The 22,555-nt window shown below is 37.5% G+C and overlaps 1 protein-coding gene across 4 annotated transcripts in view; it reads left to right on the top strand.

Annotated features, from left to right (window-relative positions):
• Nucleotides 1–2,125: 2,125 nt before the first annotated feature.
• Gpr149 (G protein-coupled receptor 149) overlaps nt 2,126–22,555 on the top strand; it is a 61,438-nt gene continuing 41,008 nt past the window's right edge. For 2 of the 4 annotated variants that reach the window (NM_001433874.1, NM_138891.2), the window contains 3 exon segments: nt 2,126–3,668; nt 4,606–4,798; nt 10,977–11,428. In NM_001433874.1, coding sequence (NP_001420803.1) covers nt 2,694–3,668; nt 4,606–4,798; nt 10,977–11,428 — 1,620 coding nt within the window. In that variant the 5' untranslated portion in view covers nt 2,126–2,693. 4 annotated transcript variants of the gene reach the window in all.

Raw genomic sequence — 22,555 nt, 5'->3', positions numbered from 1 at the left:
GGGATAAAGACAATAGGCACAATAGTAATTCTAACATACTACGCCCCCCCCCATATTAATTGAAAGAAACAATGGATTGCTAAAATATCAGTTGATATGTACATAGTATCAAGATAACCTCCAAATTTGTACCTCATTAATCATGGTTCAGTTCTTAGTGCGACAGATGGCAGTTAAAGCAGAAACAATGGGTTAAAGTTCAGAGAATACTTGTGTTTGGAATGCTCAGCCACAAATGAGACAAATATATCATAGCCTTTCCAAACTGCAGCCCAAAACCATCACTGAAATTGAAACTAATGGAACCACTACACTGGAACTCATAGTAGCTGTGGTTGCATGTGCAAGACCCCAAGAGTAACAAAGCAGTCAACATTCCATTGGGGAGGGGAAGGAGCTTGTGAGTCCCCAGCTCTAGCTGATGCAATATCAACTGTTGGTGATTTCAGGGGAAAGGAGAGTCAGCTTTGTTGTAGGGTGTGGCCCCTGGTAGGTGAACTATACCCTAGTGGATGAGCCCATATGCATTGAATATAAGGGCTACACAGACTGGACTTGGTGAATTAACAATAAAATAAAGATGCAACAGAGGGGTTTCAGAGAGGCAGAAGGTTGACCTAGAAGTGGGAGATGAATACCATAAAATGTATTGAACACAAGTATAAAATTCTCAAAGAATTAATTTAATATCATATATATATATATATATATCTGAGGCACTTAAGTATAGGGAGCACCCTGAAGCGATGGGAATGGGCGCTCCTAAAGACTATAAGCTTGTTAAATAAACATTCCATTGCTGGAGACAGGTTACTTTGTTACAGGTTGCTGAGGAAGTAGGTCACCCACAAATCATAAAGGATATTGATATTGTTGTCAGCTGCCGGCCAGAACTAGATAATAAGGTGCTATTGCTGAAAACACCAGAAATAAAGCTATAATTGAACTAAAGGCTACCTCCTTTCCAGCTTACAGTGCCAGAAGGAGCTAGGTTAGCTGCCAGGAGAACATTGTCATTAACATGACTGCTTGGCTATGGATTCTATGTACTACATTTAAAAAAAAAAAAAAAAACAAAAACAAAACCAGACAGGATGTGTCTGCTTGTGTCATGATAGTGCAACTCTCCTGGGAACAATAAACAATTTGGGAGCTTGCATCTGGCACTGTCTGAGAAGGTCATAGGCCCCAGCAACTCCTTCTGTTTTGTTAAAGGGATGCAATGTGCCATCCAACTGACATCCAAACACTTGTGTTTATGCACATAGACCACTGTTGGTGTGGAAATCTACCCTGCAAGGAAATTTCCTTTTCCAATAGATGGTGTACCCCAGTACATAATCACTAGTAAAACTCCTGAGTGACTGTTACTGTGCCGTGGTGTCCCATGCTTAGTCATGGATGGAACGGATGAAATGTTGCAGAAGAGCTGTATACTGGTTTCCTCTGAATTGAAACATTTTCTTCAGAGGAGAGGCTTATAAGATTCTCAAGGTAAACAGACATCTACATGTCTGGGAAAACTGGAACTTGCAAACTGGACCCCTCCTTATGGTAATAGAAGAAAGAAACAGCTGCTGGAGAGAGGAGTCTGGCCAGGTGGGCTGCCTAGGGGACATTCTGAGACCTGTCCTGCTGCTTGCCATATGTGCAGAGAGATGCAGGTCTTATAGCTCATCACCTGTGCTGGGATGGGCTTTTCATGAAGCAGCTGCTTTGGAACCATCGCTGTCCCTGTGAGTAATTCCAATACAAACTCATCTGTTCACACAGTGCTTTGGTGTAACCATTACTTTGGCCTGGGGTAATAGACATATATGTGTTGCGTCTCTCCAGGGAAAGCTTCTCACACAACAGAAACCTAGATAAGGGTAAGGATTTCAGCTACTGGGGCAGATTAGACCTCTTGGTTATGATTTCCATAGTTTACCTCAAGCCAGAGCAAGTATTTGAACTAGTTTTATATGACAAAAAAATCAAGACACACAGTTTCTTGCTTCTAATAAGCCAAGCTGAGAGTAGAAGCAACAAATCATTTTGTTCAAACACGGACTCTCCCTTTCCCCTGCTTCTCTCCTGCTTGCAGCTGACTCCTCCTTCCTGCAGCTCCCAGGATCACAGGCTGATTAAAGAACACAAAGGTTTGATGGGAGCCTGTGCTCAGGCTCCCTATGACTCTGATTCTCATATTCTCTCTCTCTCTCTCTCTCTCTCTCTCTCTCTCTCTCTCTCTCTCTCTCTCTCTCTCTCTCTCTCTCTCTCAGCTGAGACCTACCTGACAACCTCTGCCTTTGAATCCAGCTCTGAGCACAGATGCATCTTTTTATTTATTGTCTCCCAAGTGATTGCATCGACCTGGAGATCCTTCCTGGGAAAGACCCACAACATCCACACATGAGCACTTTGCAATCTACCTGAGGAGTTCCTGCTTTCCTGTCTGAAATTTGATGGTGGAAAGAAGTTTTTCTTTGATTTATTTACTTAAAATATTGAAAAGTTTCTTACTGATGCCTGAAATGAGGCACATCTTTAAAACATGGGTTGATCAGATCTTTCTAACGGAGACTCGTCTGGACCAACACATGGAACATCTAGAAAAACTTGGCAGGAGAAATGACATCTGCTTTGCAACTCTCACGCTCTGAGGAAATCATCAGACTCGTTTGAAGAGGGAAATTAAAATATTAAGGAAAATGTCGTTCTTCCTCAGCAACTTAACAAATGACTCTAGACTGTGGAAAGTAAGTCATAATTCTACGGACCTTATGAATTCGCCAGAAACTCTGACTCTTTCTCTCTTTTGCCTGATCTGTTTAATGACTCTCGTAGCTCTGGTAGGCAGCATTTTCTCACTGGTTTCTCTGCTCACCATGCAGTACAGAACTGTTGTGTCTATGCTTGTGACCTCTTGGTCTGTGGATGATCTCTTGAGCGTCTTGTCAGTGGCCATCTTCATGGTTTTGCAGTGGCCAAGAGAGGCACCGGGCTACTTCCAGTCTCTGTGTACCACCTCTGCCTTACTGTATATGTGCCAGGGCCTCTCCAGCAACTTGAAGGCGACTCTTATAGTCTTCTACAACTTTTATACGATGCACAGGACAGTGGTGAGTCAGTCAAGCTCCTGGCGATCAGGACAGGTACTCGGTGTGGCTTTAACCGTGTGGGCAGTCAGCCTGCTGCTGGCCTCGCTCCCGCTGTGCGGCTGGGGTGTCTTCGTGCGCACGCCTTGGGGCTGCCTGACCGACTGCTCCAGCCCATACGTGCTGCTCCTCTTCGCGGTGTACGCTTCCGCTTTCGGGCTCCTGGCGGTTCTTTCTGTCCCTCTCACTCACCAGCTGCTGTGTTCAGAGGAGCCGCCAAGACTCCATGCCAACTACCAGGAAATTTCTCGTGGCGCCTCTACTCCTGGGACCCCTGCTGCTGGGGGAAGAGTGCTCTGTCTGTTGCCAGAGGATGTTGAAATCCCTGCTCTGCCAGGCACTGGGAGCTCCCTGAGCTCCGACATGGTGTTTGCACCGGGTCAGCCTGCTGCCTCTAGCGCTGGAGCCGGCAAGCGAGAGAATCTCAGGACTCCCCGTGGCTCGAGCAGCTTCCCCGTGAGCCTGGCACAGAAGCGCTTTGCTTTGATCCTAGCGCTGACTAAAGTCATCCTCTGGCTGCCTATGATGGTGAGTGTATTTAGCACTCAGGGTGTGTGAGCTGAGCCCAGACGCGGGTTTGGGGATAAGTCCGCTTCCAGAGGCATCGGTTGTCTCTGAAGACAGGTCCGGAGGAAAGCAATTCACCTGGGGACTCGTTAACTACCAAACCCCGTGGCTGTTAAGTAATTTTCGATCTGAGAAAGGTGGAGAGCCTTCGGTCACAAGAGACTTGGTTTTCCTAGATCGTGGTGGTCAAAGATGTACTCTCTCTTAGGCAAAAAAAAAAAAAAAAAAAAAAAAAAAAAAAAAAAAAAAAAAAAAAAAAAAAAGGCGTATTCGGAAACGGAAGGAGGAAATAAAAGGGTTTTTCTTTCAACCTTCTCTGGCCCAGTTTTATTCTTAGTTTCCTGCTGCCTGGTAGGGACTCCGCCCATCTCTAGCACCAAGAGACAGAGCTGTGTAGTAGAGAAGATAATACAGAAATTGGCTTTGGTTTCTGGTGTCCTAAAGTGAGCTGGGAGGTGGGGGGCCGGGGGGTGAGGTGACAGTGGTTCATGCTGTGACCAGCGAATAAGAATGGAGACCTGGAAACAAGTGACAAGTTTGGAGTTTCTAGTACTTGTCCCACCTGTTCATTTCCCTTTTTCTTTCTTTCCCTGCCTAGCATCTCTTTATCTAGTATTGCCTGCCTCTTAGGTAGGGATTTCAAGTGACAGCAGGTTCAGACTGAGCATTCAAAAAGGGAACAACTAAACCCTGTCTGCTCTGGTGCACCTAGGTGTATCCCATCCATTCCCAGAATCCTGCCACCAAACCACTGAAGTGTGACCCAGAAACAGAGATCCTATAGACTCAAAAGGGGGGCTTGGATAGAGGACTTGAACGGAGTCGGGTGTGTAAGAAGGCCTTGGAAAGTTGGAAAGAGGATTCCGGTTTATTAAGTCTGAAGTTCTTTGCCTTTCAGATCCACATGGTGGTAAAACACGTGGTGGGGTTTCAGAGCCTTCCGGTCGATATGCTCAGCTTTCTACTAACCCTGCTGGCCAGCACTGTAACACCAGTGTTTGTCTTGTCTAAACGATGGGCCCACTTGCCTTGTGGCTGCATCATCAACTGCCAGCCTGACACCTACTCCGTTGCATTCGATGGGAAAAAGTGTAAGTCCTCCAAAGTGGCCTCGGGAGCAATACACCTACACATTGTATATAATATATGCGTATATTGTAATATATATGTATATGTATACATACACATACCCTGAAAAAAAATCATCCCCCAGTAAATGTTTATGGGGTTCCTCTGCTGTTGGAAACACATTACATTCTGAAAACCAGCCAATAAACAAAATTCCACAGACTAAAAAGGTGTGGGGACTTCTGGTTGTCCTTGAGTTTTGCACTCAAAAAAGTTGACTATGTGGCTAGAAGGGTGGGGCAGTTGTAGTATTCAAAGGCTGCACAATCAGACTCTATCTGGCCACACCATCTGATTAAAAGAAACATTTGTACTCCTGTCAATGAAAAGGTGACTTGGGTGAAAAGTAGGACCAGATCAGGAACAAGCTGTGTATTTTGATCTACTAGTACGGAAAGGACCTTTTCGCCATCCTAGGAGAAATATATACACTAGACTGAATAAAATCAGATGGTTCGTTAGTGTGCAGTCAATTAGCTCTTCTGCTAACTGTCCTTTTGAACAGAATAACCAAGTATATTTTCTTTAGCAGAAAAGAAACATTAAATAAAATGGTTCATTTCAGATGATTTTACGGTTGTAAAAATGAGATAATATCAAAGTATTTTTAGCAATCAGTTCTATAGCAAAGTGATTTTTATAAATATTAATTACTGGCCATTTTCATGTGTTGATTATACTTAAAATATAGAATATCTAGATATTTTATAATTGATAAAATATTTATGTTGTTTAGAATATCATATTTTATGTGTGAACAATAGCAAATTCATTTGTGTCTTTAAAGTAACTGTATAATATGTGTTTCTATGAATTAATAATTATAAAATAACAAGACAATGATAATAAATTAATGCACAATTATAAAGGTAACAGGAAGAAATTGTTTACATGACAGTTCTAACAGTCTGACAAATGTCGCTGCTGTATTATTACATTAATTTAGTGACTCTGTCTTATAAAATTTATAATCATGAGGCAGGTAACCTTGTGCCAATAGAAGTGAAGTCTTGATAAAGTGAAAGGCAAGCATATTTTAAAACTGGGAAGCACCCATATCAGAACTAGCTAATACCAAAGCAATGTTATCAGCCACTCACTCAAATAGCCAAGAAACCACTATAACATCCATTCTTCACTGGCTAGGAGAGCCGGTAGACAGGTTAGAGGAATCAACCACCTCATTAACACCACACTGGATATGAACACAAGCCTTTTAAGGTCAAAATAAACATTTTTCCCTAAAATCACCATTGCTTTTGTTAATATTTCTTTTAAAATTATAAAAGAGAAGTTAGCTTTGATGGTGTAAATTTTCTCCTTTTCTTCTTTTCATGTATGTGGTATACATGTGTGTATGTATACATGTTCACATGTGTTTGTGGTCCATGTGCACAAGTGCTTAGGAAAGCCCAAAGTTAATATCTGGAACAGTTCTTGATTTCGCTCTGTAGTTTTCCCTTCCCTTCCCTTCCCTTCCCTTCCCTTCCCTTCCCTTCCCTTCCCTTCCCTTCCCTTCCCTTCCCTTCCCTTCCCTTTCCTTTCCTTCCCTTTCCTTTTCTTTCCTTCCATTTCTTCCTTCCTTCCTTCCTTTCCTTCTTTCTTCTTTTTTTTTGTTTTTTTATATATTTGGTTGTGAGCCTAGCCACCTCTCCAGCCCTTTTTGGTTTTTTAAAGGAAAGCTCTCTTCAGTCAACCCCAGAATATAGCTAGTGAGAGTCAAATCGACCCCATGTCTCTGCACCCAGATAAAACTTCATAGAGACCCCGCATTTGCGCTTTATGTGGTTCCTGCGCTTCTGAACTCTGCTTCTGTTGTGTGGCAAGTGCTTTAACTGTTGACCTTCCCCTCAGTCCCTGAAGGATTTTTTTTAAAGAAAAATATGACATTAAAAAATATTGCTATAGAAATACTAATTTAGACACTTATGTCAAATAGCTCCACTCCCTTTTACAATCAAGACTGTGCCAAAGGGAATACAATAAGGATGTGTGCTTGTAGAAGGAAGCACCACTGTTGAGTTTCAATTGCTAGGAGTTCTGTGGTCCTCAAGGCAGCTTATCCTCACGTAGGCCAGATATTGGCCACATATATGAATTCATTAACCTGTTTTTCCTTAACAAAGGAGCAATATCTCCTATTTACATTATCACTGAGGCAAGGCAAGGAAAGTAAATACTTGTTGTATTAGTCCATGCATACTAAAGGTCATCTTTCAGTACAGCAGCTATAAGCCTGTCCCAGTTTCATTAAATAGTGACAAAAAGGCAAGCAATCAGAAGTCGATTTGCAGAAACCAAAGTCCTCTTCTGTTTTGGATAGGAATTTGTATATTATCTCAAAACAAAAGCTTTTATGTAAATTTTAACACAGCAATTTCCCGTTTGTTGTGGATATGGTTTTCAGACTCAGACATTTTGATTAACATGTTTTCCTGGTTAATTAAGCAAACAGCTAAAAAAAAAAAAAAATCAGGTGTGCTCTTTCAAAGTCAAATTTTCTGATTATGTCTTCCCAGAGTCAGAGTTTTCCTGATGATATATGTGAAAATTCTTTCTTTTATAAAGTAATGTAATTAGTATGAAATGATAGTTGGCAAGAGATGGCTGATACATGCTTGATCCACGGGACAAGGGAGGTCAGAAGACAAGTTTATTGAGTTTGTTCTTTCTGCCCATCTTTACATGGGTTCAAGAACTTCAGTGCCTTTATCCACTGAGTCAGCTCACTGGTGGTCCTCTACTCAGAAACCTTTAAAAGCAGCCCTTGAATCATAGCCCATTCAGCTGGTATCACTGAATCAGGGACATCCTGAACCAACCACTCCTATCATTCCTATATGTTGCCCAACCCAATCACAGTGCCCTGGGAAGGAAGTGGTTACTATGTTTCTTGTTGTAATGTTAGTAAGGGACAGAATTTCTCAATGAATGACCCCTGAGCCAGGTTTGGGTAAAGATTTTTTTAATATTTATTTATTTCAATATTCTATTAATTCTTTAAGGATTTTATACAATACATTTTAGCATATTTCCCCACTCACCTGTCTAACCCCTCCCAGCTCCACCACCACATCCATAACCTCCCTTAACTTTGTGCCCCCCCTTTTAAATAACCCATTAAGTCTTACCTATATACTGCTGAGTATAGGGCTATCCACTGGATCATAGCTGACCTACCAGGAACCACACCCTTAAAGAAAACCTCTCTCTCTCTCTTCCTCTCTCTCTCTCTCTCTCTCTCCCCTTCAGAAGTCATAGACTGAAGCATGACTTTAAAATTCATTTTTAATACTTAAGAAGAGCTATTTTAGTTAAGTGCCAAAATCTTAAGGTCAGGATATTTCATATCAAAAATGTGTATCTGGCCTGATCTTCAAAAATACATAGTAGAAAGTGTTGCTCCCCAGCAAGTGGCCAGAACTGAGGGTCCTGAATGTGAATCTAGGGCACTCCCATTAGCCATTTGCACTGGAATATCAGTTATCAATACTAGAATATCAGTTATCAATATTACTTAGCTGGTTCCTATTAGACATTCAACTTTTTCTATCTTTTATTCATAATTTTTAAAGGACATAGATTTTGTGCTTAAATTTTGACTCTCGTGCTTACATTTGGTTCAACATAACTTTGATTATTAACTGGTGTGTGTGTGTGTGTGTGTGTGTGTGTGTGTGTGTGTTACTTCTCTGTGCATGTGAAGATGTTGGTGTAATGGTATGTAAATGACCATGTAGAGGCCAGAAGTTGACTTCTTATGTCTTCTCTATGTTCTTTATTTTTCATTTACACTTAATACTTAAGCAAACAGTCACTTTACTCACAAAACCATGTCTCCAGTCCCTTGACAATCAACTATTCAATACTATTAAGCCAAAGTTTGCCTTTACTGTTAAGGAAAGCCATTAAAACAAAAATTCATGAATTCCAAAACATTTTCATTGGTCTTAACTGATGTACAGTTTCTGACCTAGAAATGTCATACCTATGCCTTTCTGCTTCCATTACTACATTTGTATCACAAGTCTATTAACAGTGATTTCATATGGAGGACAATCATACTAATTCTTGAATTGAATATTTTAAATTCAAATCACTTTGCAAGATGAGTAATCAAAGGTGGCTTGCCCTAATGATTTTATTAGCTTTCTCTGCAGAAGTGGACAAATAATACCTCTTTATGTCAATTGACCATAAAACAATAACATTAATTTACCATCTCATAATGACTTATACTAACTTATTCTCCTTAAATATATTATTATTACTATTATTGTTGTTGTTATTATTTTGTTGTTGTTGTAGTAGTTATGTGTAATGTGTAATGTATATGGGATTGTGGATGTAAGAGAGTGAAGGTAAGAAAATAACTTTAGGAGCTGGTTTTCTCCTACTGTGGGAGCAAAGCATTAACTCAGGCCATCAGACTTGAATGGCAAACTAGTCTCTGGTTTTCTCTTCACCTCGGACTGCCTTGTATGCTCCTGACCTGGAGGCACATTCTCCAATAGCACATTCTGTTCGCCCCTTTATACATGTTGCACATTTTTCACTCTATGTATCTCACAGTTTCATTATGCAGCTGACACCATACAGCTGAGTATTAATGATAAAATTGGTGTTTTATGGCCATCCTTATTTTTCTGAGTGGTTCTAGCTTACAAATCTGCCACTCCGTATCTCTGTTGGAGAAAGAAAACCCGTGAATAACTGTGCTATCCTTATAGTTCTTCGGCTCTCCGTCTTAAAATAGGCTAAAAGTTATGATTTGATTCTCCTGGGCTATAAGTAAGCAGAACTACAAACAGCACAGTACGCTGAACACGATCATCTGACTCCATTTTTCAATTTTCTTTTGACAGAAATTTTTCTGCCCCGTCCTCTGGCTCACACAAAAATGAACGATGCTGATGAATTCTATTGTTCAGAAAGCAGAACTCAGCTGTAAATCTACGGCTCTGGGAACATTTCAGTAATAGAATGAGCATGTGAATGCCACCAGAGTGTGTTGCAAAGTGAATCAAATTTTATGTATTATTCCCATAAAAACTTTATAGCCTTTCATAATTTTTCCATCAAAGATAGCTAAATGCCTAACCGTGAAGCACTGAGCTATCAAAGTAGAGAGTCTTCTTGAGACAAACCATATTTCAAACCATGAAAAAGCAAAGCGTCAAATGCATTTTTACTATCACTTTGATATAAACCGATTTGTAATTGGCTGACGCTCATACTCAAAAATTGTGTCTCTTCCTGCCATACTCTTTTCTAAGACTTTGAGCTGTACCCACCTGTTAATAGTGTTATATTTGGAATTTCTGCTCTTATGACTATTTAAATAATATTTTTCTTCGTTCTTATTAAATTATCTTCTAATTATTCAGATTTATGAATACTATAAAAATGTACCCATTCACAGAATTACACAGGCATTCACTTTTTAAAACAAATGTATTACAAGTTTATTTGTATGAGAAATGTATATGTTGCCAGATACAGTGACTCACACTCATAGCCCCACAATTGAGACAGCAAGGTGGGGAGATCAAAGTCAGATTGTACTTACTACCTGGAAAATTCAACACAGCCTCATCTATACACATTGGAAAAGTGTTTTTTTTTTTAAGTTAAAAAGCTACATGGCATAACATGATCTAGTTTTTAAAGTGTGCTTTTACAGACATAAATGTCAGAAGTGTTATAGAAAATTCCTAAAGTGATTACATATGTATAACAGCTCATAAAATAAAGGTTATTTAATCAATTTCTGGGGCAATAGAAAATATAGTCCTTTCCAAAGTAAAGAAATTTATAAAAATAAGTGAACTGAAGAAGAAAAAAAGAAAATTGAATACATTTGAGAAATTCCTAATTTGTAGTTAAGTTTTAGTCATATGAAATTGCCGTAAAGACTGAATCTTTGAGATTGTCTTCTTCCTGAACCCTTCTTCTGGTAAGAGAAATTAGGCTCTGAGTAATAAGATAATTGAATTTTGTAAGTCGTGTCTTCACATACATTACAAGAAGTAACGAAGATGTTTTTAACTCAGAATAATGAGGTCAATGCGGTGCCTCACAATTTACATCCAACGCTGTTCATATCTACCATTCTAACTGTAGAATTTTATTTTCATTCAGCAAAGAGGAAAGGCTTTGAATTCAATTTATCGTTCCAACAAAGTTATGGACTCTATAAAATGACACATGCAGATTACTATGACGATGATGATGAAAATCCCATATCCTACCACAACCCAAAGAAATATGAGTGTGAAGCTACAAAGGAGCCTCGGGAAGACAACCACGGTGTGTTCAATACCATCACAGTAGAAATCAGCACCACGCCACCGCTGGACAGCGCCACACTGACCGGTGTCAACAAGTGCACCAACACGGATATCCCTGAGCCCAAACAGGCCGTGAGCGAAGAAAAGGGTGCCTTTTCTATTAAAACAGAATGTGCTATTAACTATGGAGAAGCCACCTCGTTTGAAGGTCCAGAGAGACGACTGTCCCATGAGGAGACTCAGAAACCAGATCTTTCAGACTGGGAGTGGTGCAGGAGTAAGTCAGAACGAACACCTCGCCAGGTACAGTAAAGCTCTTCTTCCTGAGAAACCAAAGTAAAACTAAACGTGAACCATGTGAAAAGATGATGGGTTTATTGTTTGTTTCCTTTAATCACATCCCAGGGTGAGTTTGCCTCAGTTGGTTTCTACGGCATCTTACTTTTACTTCACGAACTTTGGAACGATATTTTGTGTATTTATTTAGTTAGTTTTACCTTTTCAGTCAAAAGGTATACGTTCTGGAGTCTAGACAAAGATGGAATCTTTGAGAAGTAGAAGGCATTTTACTTGAACTTCAAGTAATCTGATTAAATTCAGACTGTACTCCGGAGCCCAGAGTCCTGCATCGTTTGATTAAGTAAGTTAACATGTGTACTTTAATTTTTCACACCTGTACACACAATTTATCTCAGGATGCATTCTACTGAGCCATTCCAAGCAGTACCAAATGTCCCATTTCTTTTTTTTAAAGATACAGTTTGATGATAATTTAAAAACTAAAAGAAAATGTAAGTGAATATTTCTCTACTCTCCCCTGATTCCAAACTTCTATGAGTAATCTGGAATCCACTCATTTTCAGTGTCATGTTGATATAAACTTATTCTTTCTAAACCCTCTTCTTTTTTTCTTTTTTTTTTCTTTTTTTCGGAGCTGGGGACCGAACCCAGGGCCTTGCGCTTGCTAGGCAAGAGCTCTACCACTGAGCCAAATCCCCAACCCCTTTCTAAACCCTCATATTTGATCAAGTGACCCTTGTTTTTAGGGTTAGGAGGTACTAGGGAGAAGAAGGCTTCTTCTGTATGACATTATAGAAATCCTATTGCTTAATCTCTATGATTAATCAGAACCCCAAAAATTTCTGCTAGAATTAATGCATTGATTGATTAAATGTATCACCACAAATTACAAGTACAATTGTGTATTTTTAAGTATGAGTAATATATTTTCCTACTATCATTTTCATAAAATGGTTTAAAAATTAGTAGAATATCACAATGAATATATAAAACATAAGGGAAAATATGAACATTCTGATAGAAATTAGTAATCTCAGAAAAAGATAAATATCTGCCTTAATAAATATAAATTTATTAAGGCAGACAAAAGTAGAGATTAGAAAACAAAATGCTCCTTTTTACAATGTTAAGACTCAGCAGTTAACAGGGGACTTGTGATAGTTTTCATCAGTTTGTGTTTGGAGCATATGAGCCCTTTTGGTTTTCTTAAGCTTAAAAATCAGTAATTCTCATAGTGAAGTGTGTGTGTGTGTGTGTGTGTGTGTGTGTGTGTGTGTGTGTGTGTGTCCAGAACATGCCCCTACCTCATGTGCTCTTCTGTTACTCTGTCATCTAGCATGACCCTTAAGAGTGCCTTTGTGCTACTTAGTTTTTATCATCAAATTGACAGAATCCAGAGTCACGTAGAAAGAAAGAACCTAAAACGAAGTTGTCCTGAATTATCCTGACCTGTGTCTGTGTCTGTAGGTAATTGATTAGTAATTGATGCAGGAGAACCCTGCACATTGTGAGCAGCACCATCGAGAGGTAGACATCCTGGCTTATGTAAGAAAGTTAGTTAAACATGAGCCAGAGCACAAGAATTTAAGCAGCATGCCTCCATTGCTTTCATTTTAATGCCTTAAGTTGCTACCTGTCTTGTGGTGAGTGTTATTTGGAAGTGTAAGGCAAATAAATCTTTTCTCTCTCTGTTTTCAGTCACGGTGGTTATCACAACAGAAAAGCATGCTAGCACAATCTGTCATGGATTTTACTCATTATTTTTCATTCTCTTATATCATAAATGTGTCTTTCCAATACAACATGGTATATTTTTTGTACGCTTAAGCTTTCTCAAGACAATATGACATATAGCTTTCTGAGACTTTATTTTTTTCAGTGAATAGTAAATGATTTATATTTTTTAAATCACGTCAGAACTGTCTCAAATATCTTACAGTCTCATTGAAAACTTTGTTATAGGAAGTATAAATGTCTAACTGTACCTAGTTAAAATAAAACACTTATCCTATTTGCACATAAGTATATGTTCCTTCTCACAGTTCTTTATAAATAAAAATGTAAAATGACATATGAAAATAGAAAGCTTTGGTCAATCTAGGTAGCTTTAATTGTAAAAACTTGCTGATTGAATATGAATATTTTGACATTTGTGTTAAGTAAGTACTTTAGGAAATTCATTCAAAATGGCAGCAATAATAAAGATGATTGGAGGTAAAGCAAGAAGGTGGCACAAGATTAAAAACAGATAAAACTTGTAAGAAACCAGTTGACAGCAAATAAAGTAATAATATTGTAAATTCATGTGTTGGTATCACCTTATACTCACAAAATTCTTTATGATTTTTTAAAATTAGCACTAGGTAAAATTATAAAATCTTCATTTTTTAAAATCTTATAGAGCACTTTAAATTTTTGAATTATAAATATCAACAGATCACAGATGGATCTGGAAAGCTTATCAGAACTTTTCCTAGACCAGAACACAGGTTTTATGTTTTACATTTTTTTATTAACATTACACAGATGTAGATGATGACTTTACATTTTTTTATTAACATTACACAGATGTAGATGATGACTTTACATTTTTAACCTTTCTTCCAAGTAGCTTCTTTGTGCTGAAAACAATGATAACTTAATAGTTAACACAGTAACGTGTTGAGATTTAGAAAACACTGCAGTTGCTACATGAGAACCTCTCCTATTAAATTTTAAATGATTGCTTTTATTTATGTATTTATTTATTTTTAATATTTTGGTTTTTTGCACTTTCAAGAAAAAATACATTTTGTCATTTTCTCAAAAATTTCAGTATTGGCATGTGTTGCTAGAATATGTCAATATTATTGTTTTGTTAAGTAATTTTCATAGATCATACAGAGGATACTTTTAAGGTTTTCTTAAGACCAGAGTGTCCATGCATAAGTTAGATACCCCTAAGAGACAAATTGGGATTAAATAGGTTTAAAATGGATCCCAAGGTATTGAGATGCTAGTGGACTATAAAGTGGTTTCTGTGCAAATCAAGGTTGCATGCAGTTCTGCAATACAAACCCAAACAATACTACATAGCAACCACCTTAAAAAAGAAAAAGTAAACTAAATAAATGCAAATAATTTTGAAAAACAAGAAAATTTAAGTAGCACTACTTGGGCTCTAATTACTAAAGAATGGATCTAAGCTTATTTTTAATCTAAGCTCCTTTTAATGTATAATCTATTAAGTAAAACTACAAGAAAATCTCCTGATAGACATATTTTTCCTATTTCTAGAAATGTACAACTATTCATGTATTAACATAAACCATTAAAAAGCTAGATGCCAGTGTTTGTTGAGCCTTGTCAGTTTCATAACTCTAGAGGCTGAAATTCATCAAAGAGTAATTATTGACATTTCTAACTAAAATGCCCATAGTAAAAAAATCCACTTATCACATATATTAATAGCCTTTACAGAGTCATTGCAGTACAGATGACTGCCTGAAGTTTAGATACTTTATTTTTAATCCCTTTTATTTATTTGAACTGGCTAGTTCATCCCTAAGAGGTCAGAGACATGAATATTACACTAATGAAGACATGCCTTTCAACTTTATTGTCATAAAAGTAATGTGGAATTGTTGCAGAGGACTTAGAACATAGAAAATAAGCAAGGAAAATACACTCATTCTAACCATCCAGACTTGAGTACAGTTTATATTTTGTCCTATAGATATTGGCTTTTTCCCCCAAATGCAATTCTGCTTTTGACACACATGTCACATATGGAATCTACATCTTTCAATTCACCAGGGTAGCTTTTACCTCATTTAAATTGGTCACCTTTTGTGCCTTCATCTGGCATGCTGTAGAGTGACTATTGGGAACAGGAAAGACATAAATAAACACAAATTTGTACCAAGACAGTTTTATTCTGAACTACTTCAGAAATTTCATAAAACATTTTATTTTCTTTCCATTTTCTATTGGCTATAATACACCAGTTGCTTGTTTTCTCAAAGTTCAGGGTGATTATCTTTATCAAAGCTATTAGTTCCACTTTTAATCAAAAATTATATCAATATTAGAGAATTAAGCAGCCAATGGCTTCAGTAAACATTAATGGTTTTGTACAGACCACAACCAGTCAAGGCTTAACTCCCACCTCTTTCTCTGTTAAGCAGCTGCCTCATATTTGATCTCAAATGACCAGGAACTCCCTACATATTTTTAAAAGCTTTATTGTAAACTGTTTTTGAACTTTAAAAAATCTATAAAAATAGAACGAAAAGCTTCACTATATTCTTCAAACAGCTTCCACTATTGTTAACTCACTATAAAAATAGCAACGCCACTACCAAAAGTTGGCAACCAGTCTTAGAAGAATTTGCCCATGGTGCTTTGGGTGGCTTTCTGAGCCAGTGTCTGACCTATCGCCACAGAATTGCATTAGTTATCAACGTCTCTTTTTGTTCCCTTGAGTCTTTCGTGACTTAACACATAAAAAATATTGTCCAGCTCAATTTCCTTTGCATTTTAGGATATATTTCAATTATAATTGCTGATTTTTTAACTGATTGAATCAATTCATGTATTTTGAGCAAAACTACAACAATATTTCTCCCATCCAGGCATTTCTTTATGCATTTGTTTATTTGTATTGCAGTAATATGTGTGTATTTTGATCCATAGGATGTAAAGCACATCACCACTATCTTGCTTTTAGTTACATAGCCTTAGCCACTAGGCACTATTTGATGCTGGTGTCTACACCAATTCAACAACCCATGGTAACCACTTAACCCTCCCTGACTCTCAGACAGCATGAAATAAGCCCCATTTTTACTGTTCCATGACCATACCCTTGAACTGACCCTTGTCCAAGGAACTTCAGGGATTTTTGTTAAAATGAGGTATTTAGAAACACAACTTTAGAAGGTAGATGTTAATTGTTACTAACGTTTTTTGGGTTCTTTTTTGTTGTTTTTGTTGTTGTTGGTAGTGGTCATGGTGGTTTGGGGTGTTTTTTGTGGTTGTTTTGTTGTTTCGTTTTTTTGGTTTTTGCTTCAAAACACAATTATTGAATATAAATTGGAAATTCCTTTGTATCTGCTATGTACATAACTGAATCCCTAATAATCTTGCTATAAGCACAATTTAAAGCTAAATGGTCCTACTGACATTTGCAATTAGCTCCCACATAACTCTTCAAGTCTTTCCCTTTCCTTGTTTATGACATCTTTTCTGATACTGATAATACTAGCTTTTACTTACAAATATACTTAATTCTCACCTAATATTGCCATCTAAATGATTTTATAATCACTAGCTGTATAAAATCAATAGCAACAACAATAATTAACTCCAGCATAGTCTGCAGTTCTTTCTATCTTTAGGTTATAGTTAATGGCAAGATGCAACTTTATCATTTTATTTAGGTTTGTAATTTTTCTTCTCTAAAACCTCTATTTGCTTTATCATATTTTGTTTTGGTTTTGATTATTAATGTGTGTAAAATATTACTAATTTTTCAAAAAGTCCAAGGCCTATCAAGCAAGAAAACTTACTCCTTCTTTCCTGATCCTATTTTATCACTCTTTTTACCATTTTGGTCTACCTCTCTATTTAAGCCACCATGTAATTTATGCTTCAACTAACTGTCCATATTTCTCTCTGTAGAATGATATATATTTTTCTATTGTAATGTTCTTTCTTACATATATGTTCTTGTGCTTCCTTTTGAATATAGTTATTTAAATTGCATTTTATTACAATAAAATGTTGTTGTCCTGGCTAGCTTTGTGCCAACTTGACACCAGCTACTGTTAGTTGAGAAGAGGAAAATACACTCGAGATAATATCTCTATAACATTAGCTGTAGGCAAATCTGTGGCATATTGTCTTGATTAATGCTTGGTTTGGGAGGGCTTCCCTCATTCAGGGTTTGATAAGAAAGCAAGCAAGGTGAAGAAACCATGAGGAGTAGCCAGTAAGAAGACCTGCTCCATGGCTTTACTTGAGGTCCTGTCCTGACTTACATCATTAATGAACTTTTAACTGGAAATTAAAGCAAAATAAACTCTTTTTCCTCAGGTTGCTTTTAATTATGATGTTTTATCAAAGCAATAGAAACACTAAGTAAGGCATAATATGTCCAAGAAGTCACTCCAAATCTATTCCATGTCTGTACCTTACTGTGGGTGCACAGCCATGCCTGGGTTTTAGTGTGAGTACTATGGATTCAAACTAAGGTCCGCATTGCTTATAGAAAAAGCTCTCTGACCCGCTGAGCCATCATTCCATTCTGTCTGTTTATTGTCAGTCTTTTACTGATTGCTCCTGGATGTTGAGTTGTAGGTAGAAAAGTAGTTTAAATGACACGTTATCCACATTTTCTTTTAGTACATGTATCCTGCAACCTTTGGCACATGAATTTCCTTTTTGTTTTTAACTTGGTAAAAGATAGGTACATAATTTTCTCTTTTTTCCAAATGATTGGTTTTCATTTAAAAGCATAATTTATTTATGAATCCAATGTTATCCATAGTGAATTAAAATATCATCTAGTGCAGTATTTCCACTACCAGATAGACAGACAGACAGACAGACAGACAGACAGACAGACAGACAGACAGATCTCTGGATCTTTAGTTTGTTCCCTGTTCATCTGCTTTGTCATTTTACTGTTTTAAATAAAGTTACTGCTGAGCTCTGACGTCTGCTAAGGCTGGTACCTTAGAGGAATTTATTTTCCTTTTTCAGTATTTTTCTCTATCTGTCTATGCATGTTTATTTTTCTTCATATTAAATTTAATTTAAACTTGTCTAGCTTCACTAAAAAGCTTCATAGAGACTTGCTAGGGTGCAAATATTCCAAAGAGAATAGACATCTTTTCATTACAACTTGTCCATCTCAAAGCAGAGAATATTATTATGTTCTCTTCTACTCGACTCTTTACATGAAAGATTTTAAATGTTTTTCTATAAGCTGTACTTGCTTTGTTAAGTTTATTTGAAAGTATTAATCTTCTTTCCTTTAAGTGAAACTTTAAAAAATTCCCTCCATCTAATAATAGAAAGACTGATTTAAATGATCAGAGTCGGGCTGGAGAGATGGCTCAGCGGTTAAGAGCACCCGACTGCTCTTCCAGAGGTCATGAGTTCAATTCCCAGCAACCACATGGTGGCTCACAACCATCTGTAAAGAGATCTGATGCCCTCTTCTGGTGTATCTGAAGACAGCTACAGTGTACTTATATAATAAATAAAATAAATCTTTAAAAAAAATAAAAAAATAAATGATCAGAGTCTTTGCAGTGTCTGCACTGTAAAACTCTTTGTGTGCTTTCAAAGCACACACGATCTATATATAATTTCAAGATTATGATATATGGTTTCTAAAGAACACAAGTAAAGTCAGAAAAAATACAGCAGACAAACCAATAACGTTTGATCAAAGATTTTAAATGGCACTTAATGTAGGAGGTGAGAAAATGGTCACATGTGTAAAAGTCAATCATATCATTAACAATCAGAAAGTCGTAGTTAAAATAGTAATGAAAAACTGCTGCGGAACACCAGAATTAAACTTTATGATGAGAATGAGGAGAAGTAAAGGCTCTTACAAACTACTGGAGAGATGGCTCAGCAGTTAAGAGCACTTGCTATCTTTCAGAGGACCAGAGTTCACCTCTCAGCATCCACATCAGGTAGCTCACAACTGATTATAAATTCCAGCTTTAGGAAATCTGACTCCCTTTCTGGTCTCCAAGAGCACCTGCACTCACATATGCACCCCGCACACACACACACACAAACACAGACCCACACACAAACAGTTTAAAGTAATAAAAATGAATATTAAAATAAATGAACTCCTGCTGAGAAAAATCCCTGAATGCCTCTGAAAAAGAGGTTGGTAGAATGTCCAAAAATGAGATAAACTCATGTGTCGTGTCCAACAGCTGCTCTTCCTTATGTAGCTTAGAATCGTGCTGTCTCCTACAGCTACTAACCACATGTGGTTTTTAAAATACAAAACGACTTACTTTCAAAAATGTATATCCAATATCCAAATATGGCTGGTGGCTATAATGCGGGACAACTCAAACACAGGGCATTTCTACCGATGTGTTTCTGTGAGACAGTGTAATCCTAGAACAAGCGTGTGTTCTAGTAGCTTTGTCTTGATAGTGCTAACACTAGAAGTACACATAAGAATGAGCATATGGGAGTTTGGACTGCAAGAGTTGCCTATAGAAGTGTATTTTCCGTGAGTTCAGACAGCTTGAGCTTTAGACCTTACATCTGCTCTGATCTCTTCAGGGATGCTCAAGAGCCTTAAAGTGCATTCACACGGGGTATGGATTGGGGAAATTAATTGAAGATATACCTGCGTTCTTTTTCCTAAAGAATGCATCTAATGTAAGCTTCAGGCTCTTCAAAATAAGCTTCCAGTCCTGATTAAAAAGCAATAAAAAAATAAAGTAAGGCTACACAAATAATATAAGTTTTGCAAATATTATTAAAAAAAAACCACACACGATGAACACTCACCTTCATATTTGGTGAAGCTTAAAAGCAGACACAACAAATTAAATAGTTTGAGGATACATGGGAAAGTGATAAAAGCACGATGGAGAACTGGAACTGATTATGAAAGACTCTGTGAAGTGTTTGCTTGTAAGAATGGTCCGTGACCTGTGATCCCCAGAGATGCTGACAACACCCCCTCTCACATTAAAGGATGACTATGCTCTCACTGACTGCATGTTTGTGCTTACTGCTCCCCTGCTTGTGTGCTAAGGTTCATATTTTTAAAATATTTATTTTCTTGTACTTATGTATATCTTCTGTTTGTTTCTGCCCCTTCCCTTGTGTGTGTATGTACGTGTGTATGTGCATGTGCTTGTGCATGTGCATGTGCCTATGGAGGCCAGAGAGGGCGTTGGATGCCCTGGAACTCAAGCTGCAGGCAGTTGTGAAGTGACCCACTAAGGTGCTGGGAACTGAAGCTGGATATTCCAGAAGATCAGCCAGAGATCTTCATTGCCAAGTCACTTCTAAAGCCCTGAATTTCAACTTTTAAATAAATAAATAAAATTTGCCTGGCTGATTTTAAGGGGCACCTACAGCCTTGCCGTTCTCACCATTTTGTCTTTTGTATGTGGCCCAGCAGCATCACTCTGACCCTCCCCTTGCGCCTAATACATTCCCAGACACTCATGGCATCATTTCCCTTCTGTGCTAAACACTGCTCCTCTCCTCAGCAGTCTTTTTGATGGGTGTGCTTGTTCGCAGTTGTCCATGGCCTTTTCAACTGTCTGAAATCCAGACATAGGCATTCCTGATTGTCTTTTATCCTTGAAGAAACTCAATTTTAATAACTTTCTGAATGCATTTTCAATCGAAACTCATTTCTTTGGCTGATATGTCACACTAATTCTTGATGTTTCTATTGTCACCTACAGATCTCAAGCCTTTTGTATTTGTTTTTTGTTGTTGTTGTTGTTGTTGTTATTTTTTTGGTTTTTTTTGGGTTTTTTTGTTTTTTTTTGTTGTTGTTGTTGTTGTTTTTTGTTTTGCTCCTCTCACTTAACCACAAAACATTCGGTTTGCTGGTTTGCTGTTTAAGCCCAGAACTATCTTCTGTTAAATGTCAGCTTGATCCTGTTAGCTGACTTCCTATGCTTCTGCCTTTCCTACTGCTGTAAAGAATTCTTTCAGATGCTGATTTCAAGGACCGGTTTCTATACCATCTCTCCTAAATTCGTGTTATCCATGGATCTAACAACATCTCTTTATGTTTTATATTTATCAATATTCACTAAACATTGAAACAGGAAAAAATTGATTTTATAGAAGTCAAGAATAGAATATCTACAAATTAGTAAGAAAATGAAAACAAACCAAACAAAATGCTTTAAGCTACAGGATAAGAAGCAAGGCAGAGAGAAGAAAGAGGAGATCAAATAACCCATGGGGAGAACGTGTTCTCCAGAGTTATTTGAACCACATAGCTCCAGCAGATCAAACTCTGGTTGTCTGGCTTGGCGGTGAGTGCCCAGATCCACTGTTTTGACAACTTATAAACACTATATTAAAGCTAATATTAAAAGAACTAAATTAAAAGTGTTTGAAAGTTCCCATCACAAAGTAATAGCCAATTTTTAAGTTGATGAAGAATCTAAATACCCTTATTTCATCAGGAAAATTGTATACGTATATTGATTTATCTATATCTTGTCATATGAACAGCTAAAAGGGTATGTGAAAGAGACAGGACCAATGAGAGTAGTCTGATACAGACTTACAAACAAGACTTACAATTCATTTTACCTTATTTATAAACATGTTAGTGGGCCAGCAGGATGGTTCAATGGGTAAGGACACTCACTGCCAAGCCAGAAAGCCAGAGTTCTATTTCCAGAACCCACATGATGAAAAGGGAGAACTGATGCCTAGAAACTTTTCTGTGAACCCCAAATTTGTGTGGCATGAGCTCACACTCTCTTCCCAAGGTAATGTAAAAAGCAAATTATGATGTTGTTGTGTTACTGTAATCCCCTCAGTTTTCCTTGTAATTAATAGAGCATTAATATAGCTTTCCTTCTCTTTTTGACAAGGACTCCACTACTAACATGTTAATATAAATTTCTTGGTGAATTTGATTGATTGTCATTAATCTGCTTGTTTATTCAATGAGCATACTTCATGGTAAAATTGTTTATATGACGTTCTAAGGTGGATGGTGTTGGAGAATGAAGGTAAGGCATTGCAGACCAGGAAATGAAGTCTGCAGCTGTGTGGATGGGAAGAAGTGTGTTCTAAGACACAGCTGCCATGAGCTCACACAGAGTCCTAACCCTAAAGCTTTTGTCTTTCAAATCCTTGTTTATGTGGAACTTGGAACCATAGCAGGGATTGTGAATAGCACTTGTCTCCTTTGTAATGATCACTTCTTACCATGCAAACATCTCTACCTTGGAATATACAATTCCCTGCTTCCTTTAAGGCTATCAACACTTCTGTTTATCAGCAGCTCTTTACTTTTGAATGTGATGATACTGGCTGGTTTTGTGTGTCTTCTTGACACAAGCTGGAGTTAATACAGTAAAAGGAGCCTCCCTTGAGGAAATGCCTCCAAGA

Source organism: Rattus norvegicus, chromosome 2, assembly GCF_021556685.1.
Source record: "Rattus norvegicus strain SHRSP/BbbUtx chromosome 2, alternate assembly SHRSP_T2T, whole genome shotgun sequence".
NCBI lineage: Eukaryota > Metazoa > Chordata > Mammalia > Rodentia > Muridae > Rattus > Rattus norvegicus.
This window is presented reverse-complemented; position numbering and strand designations above follow the sequence as displayed.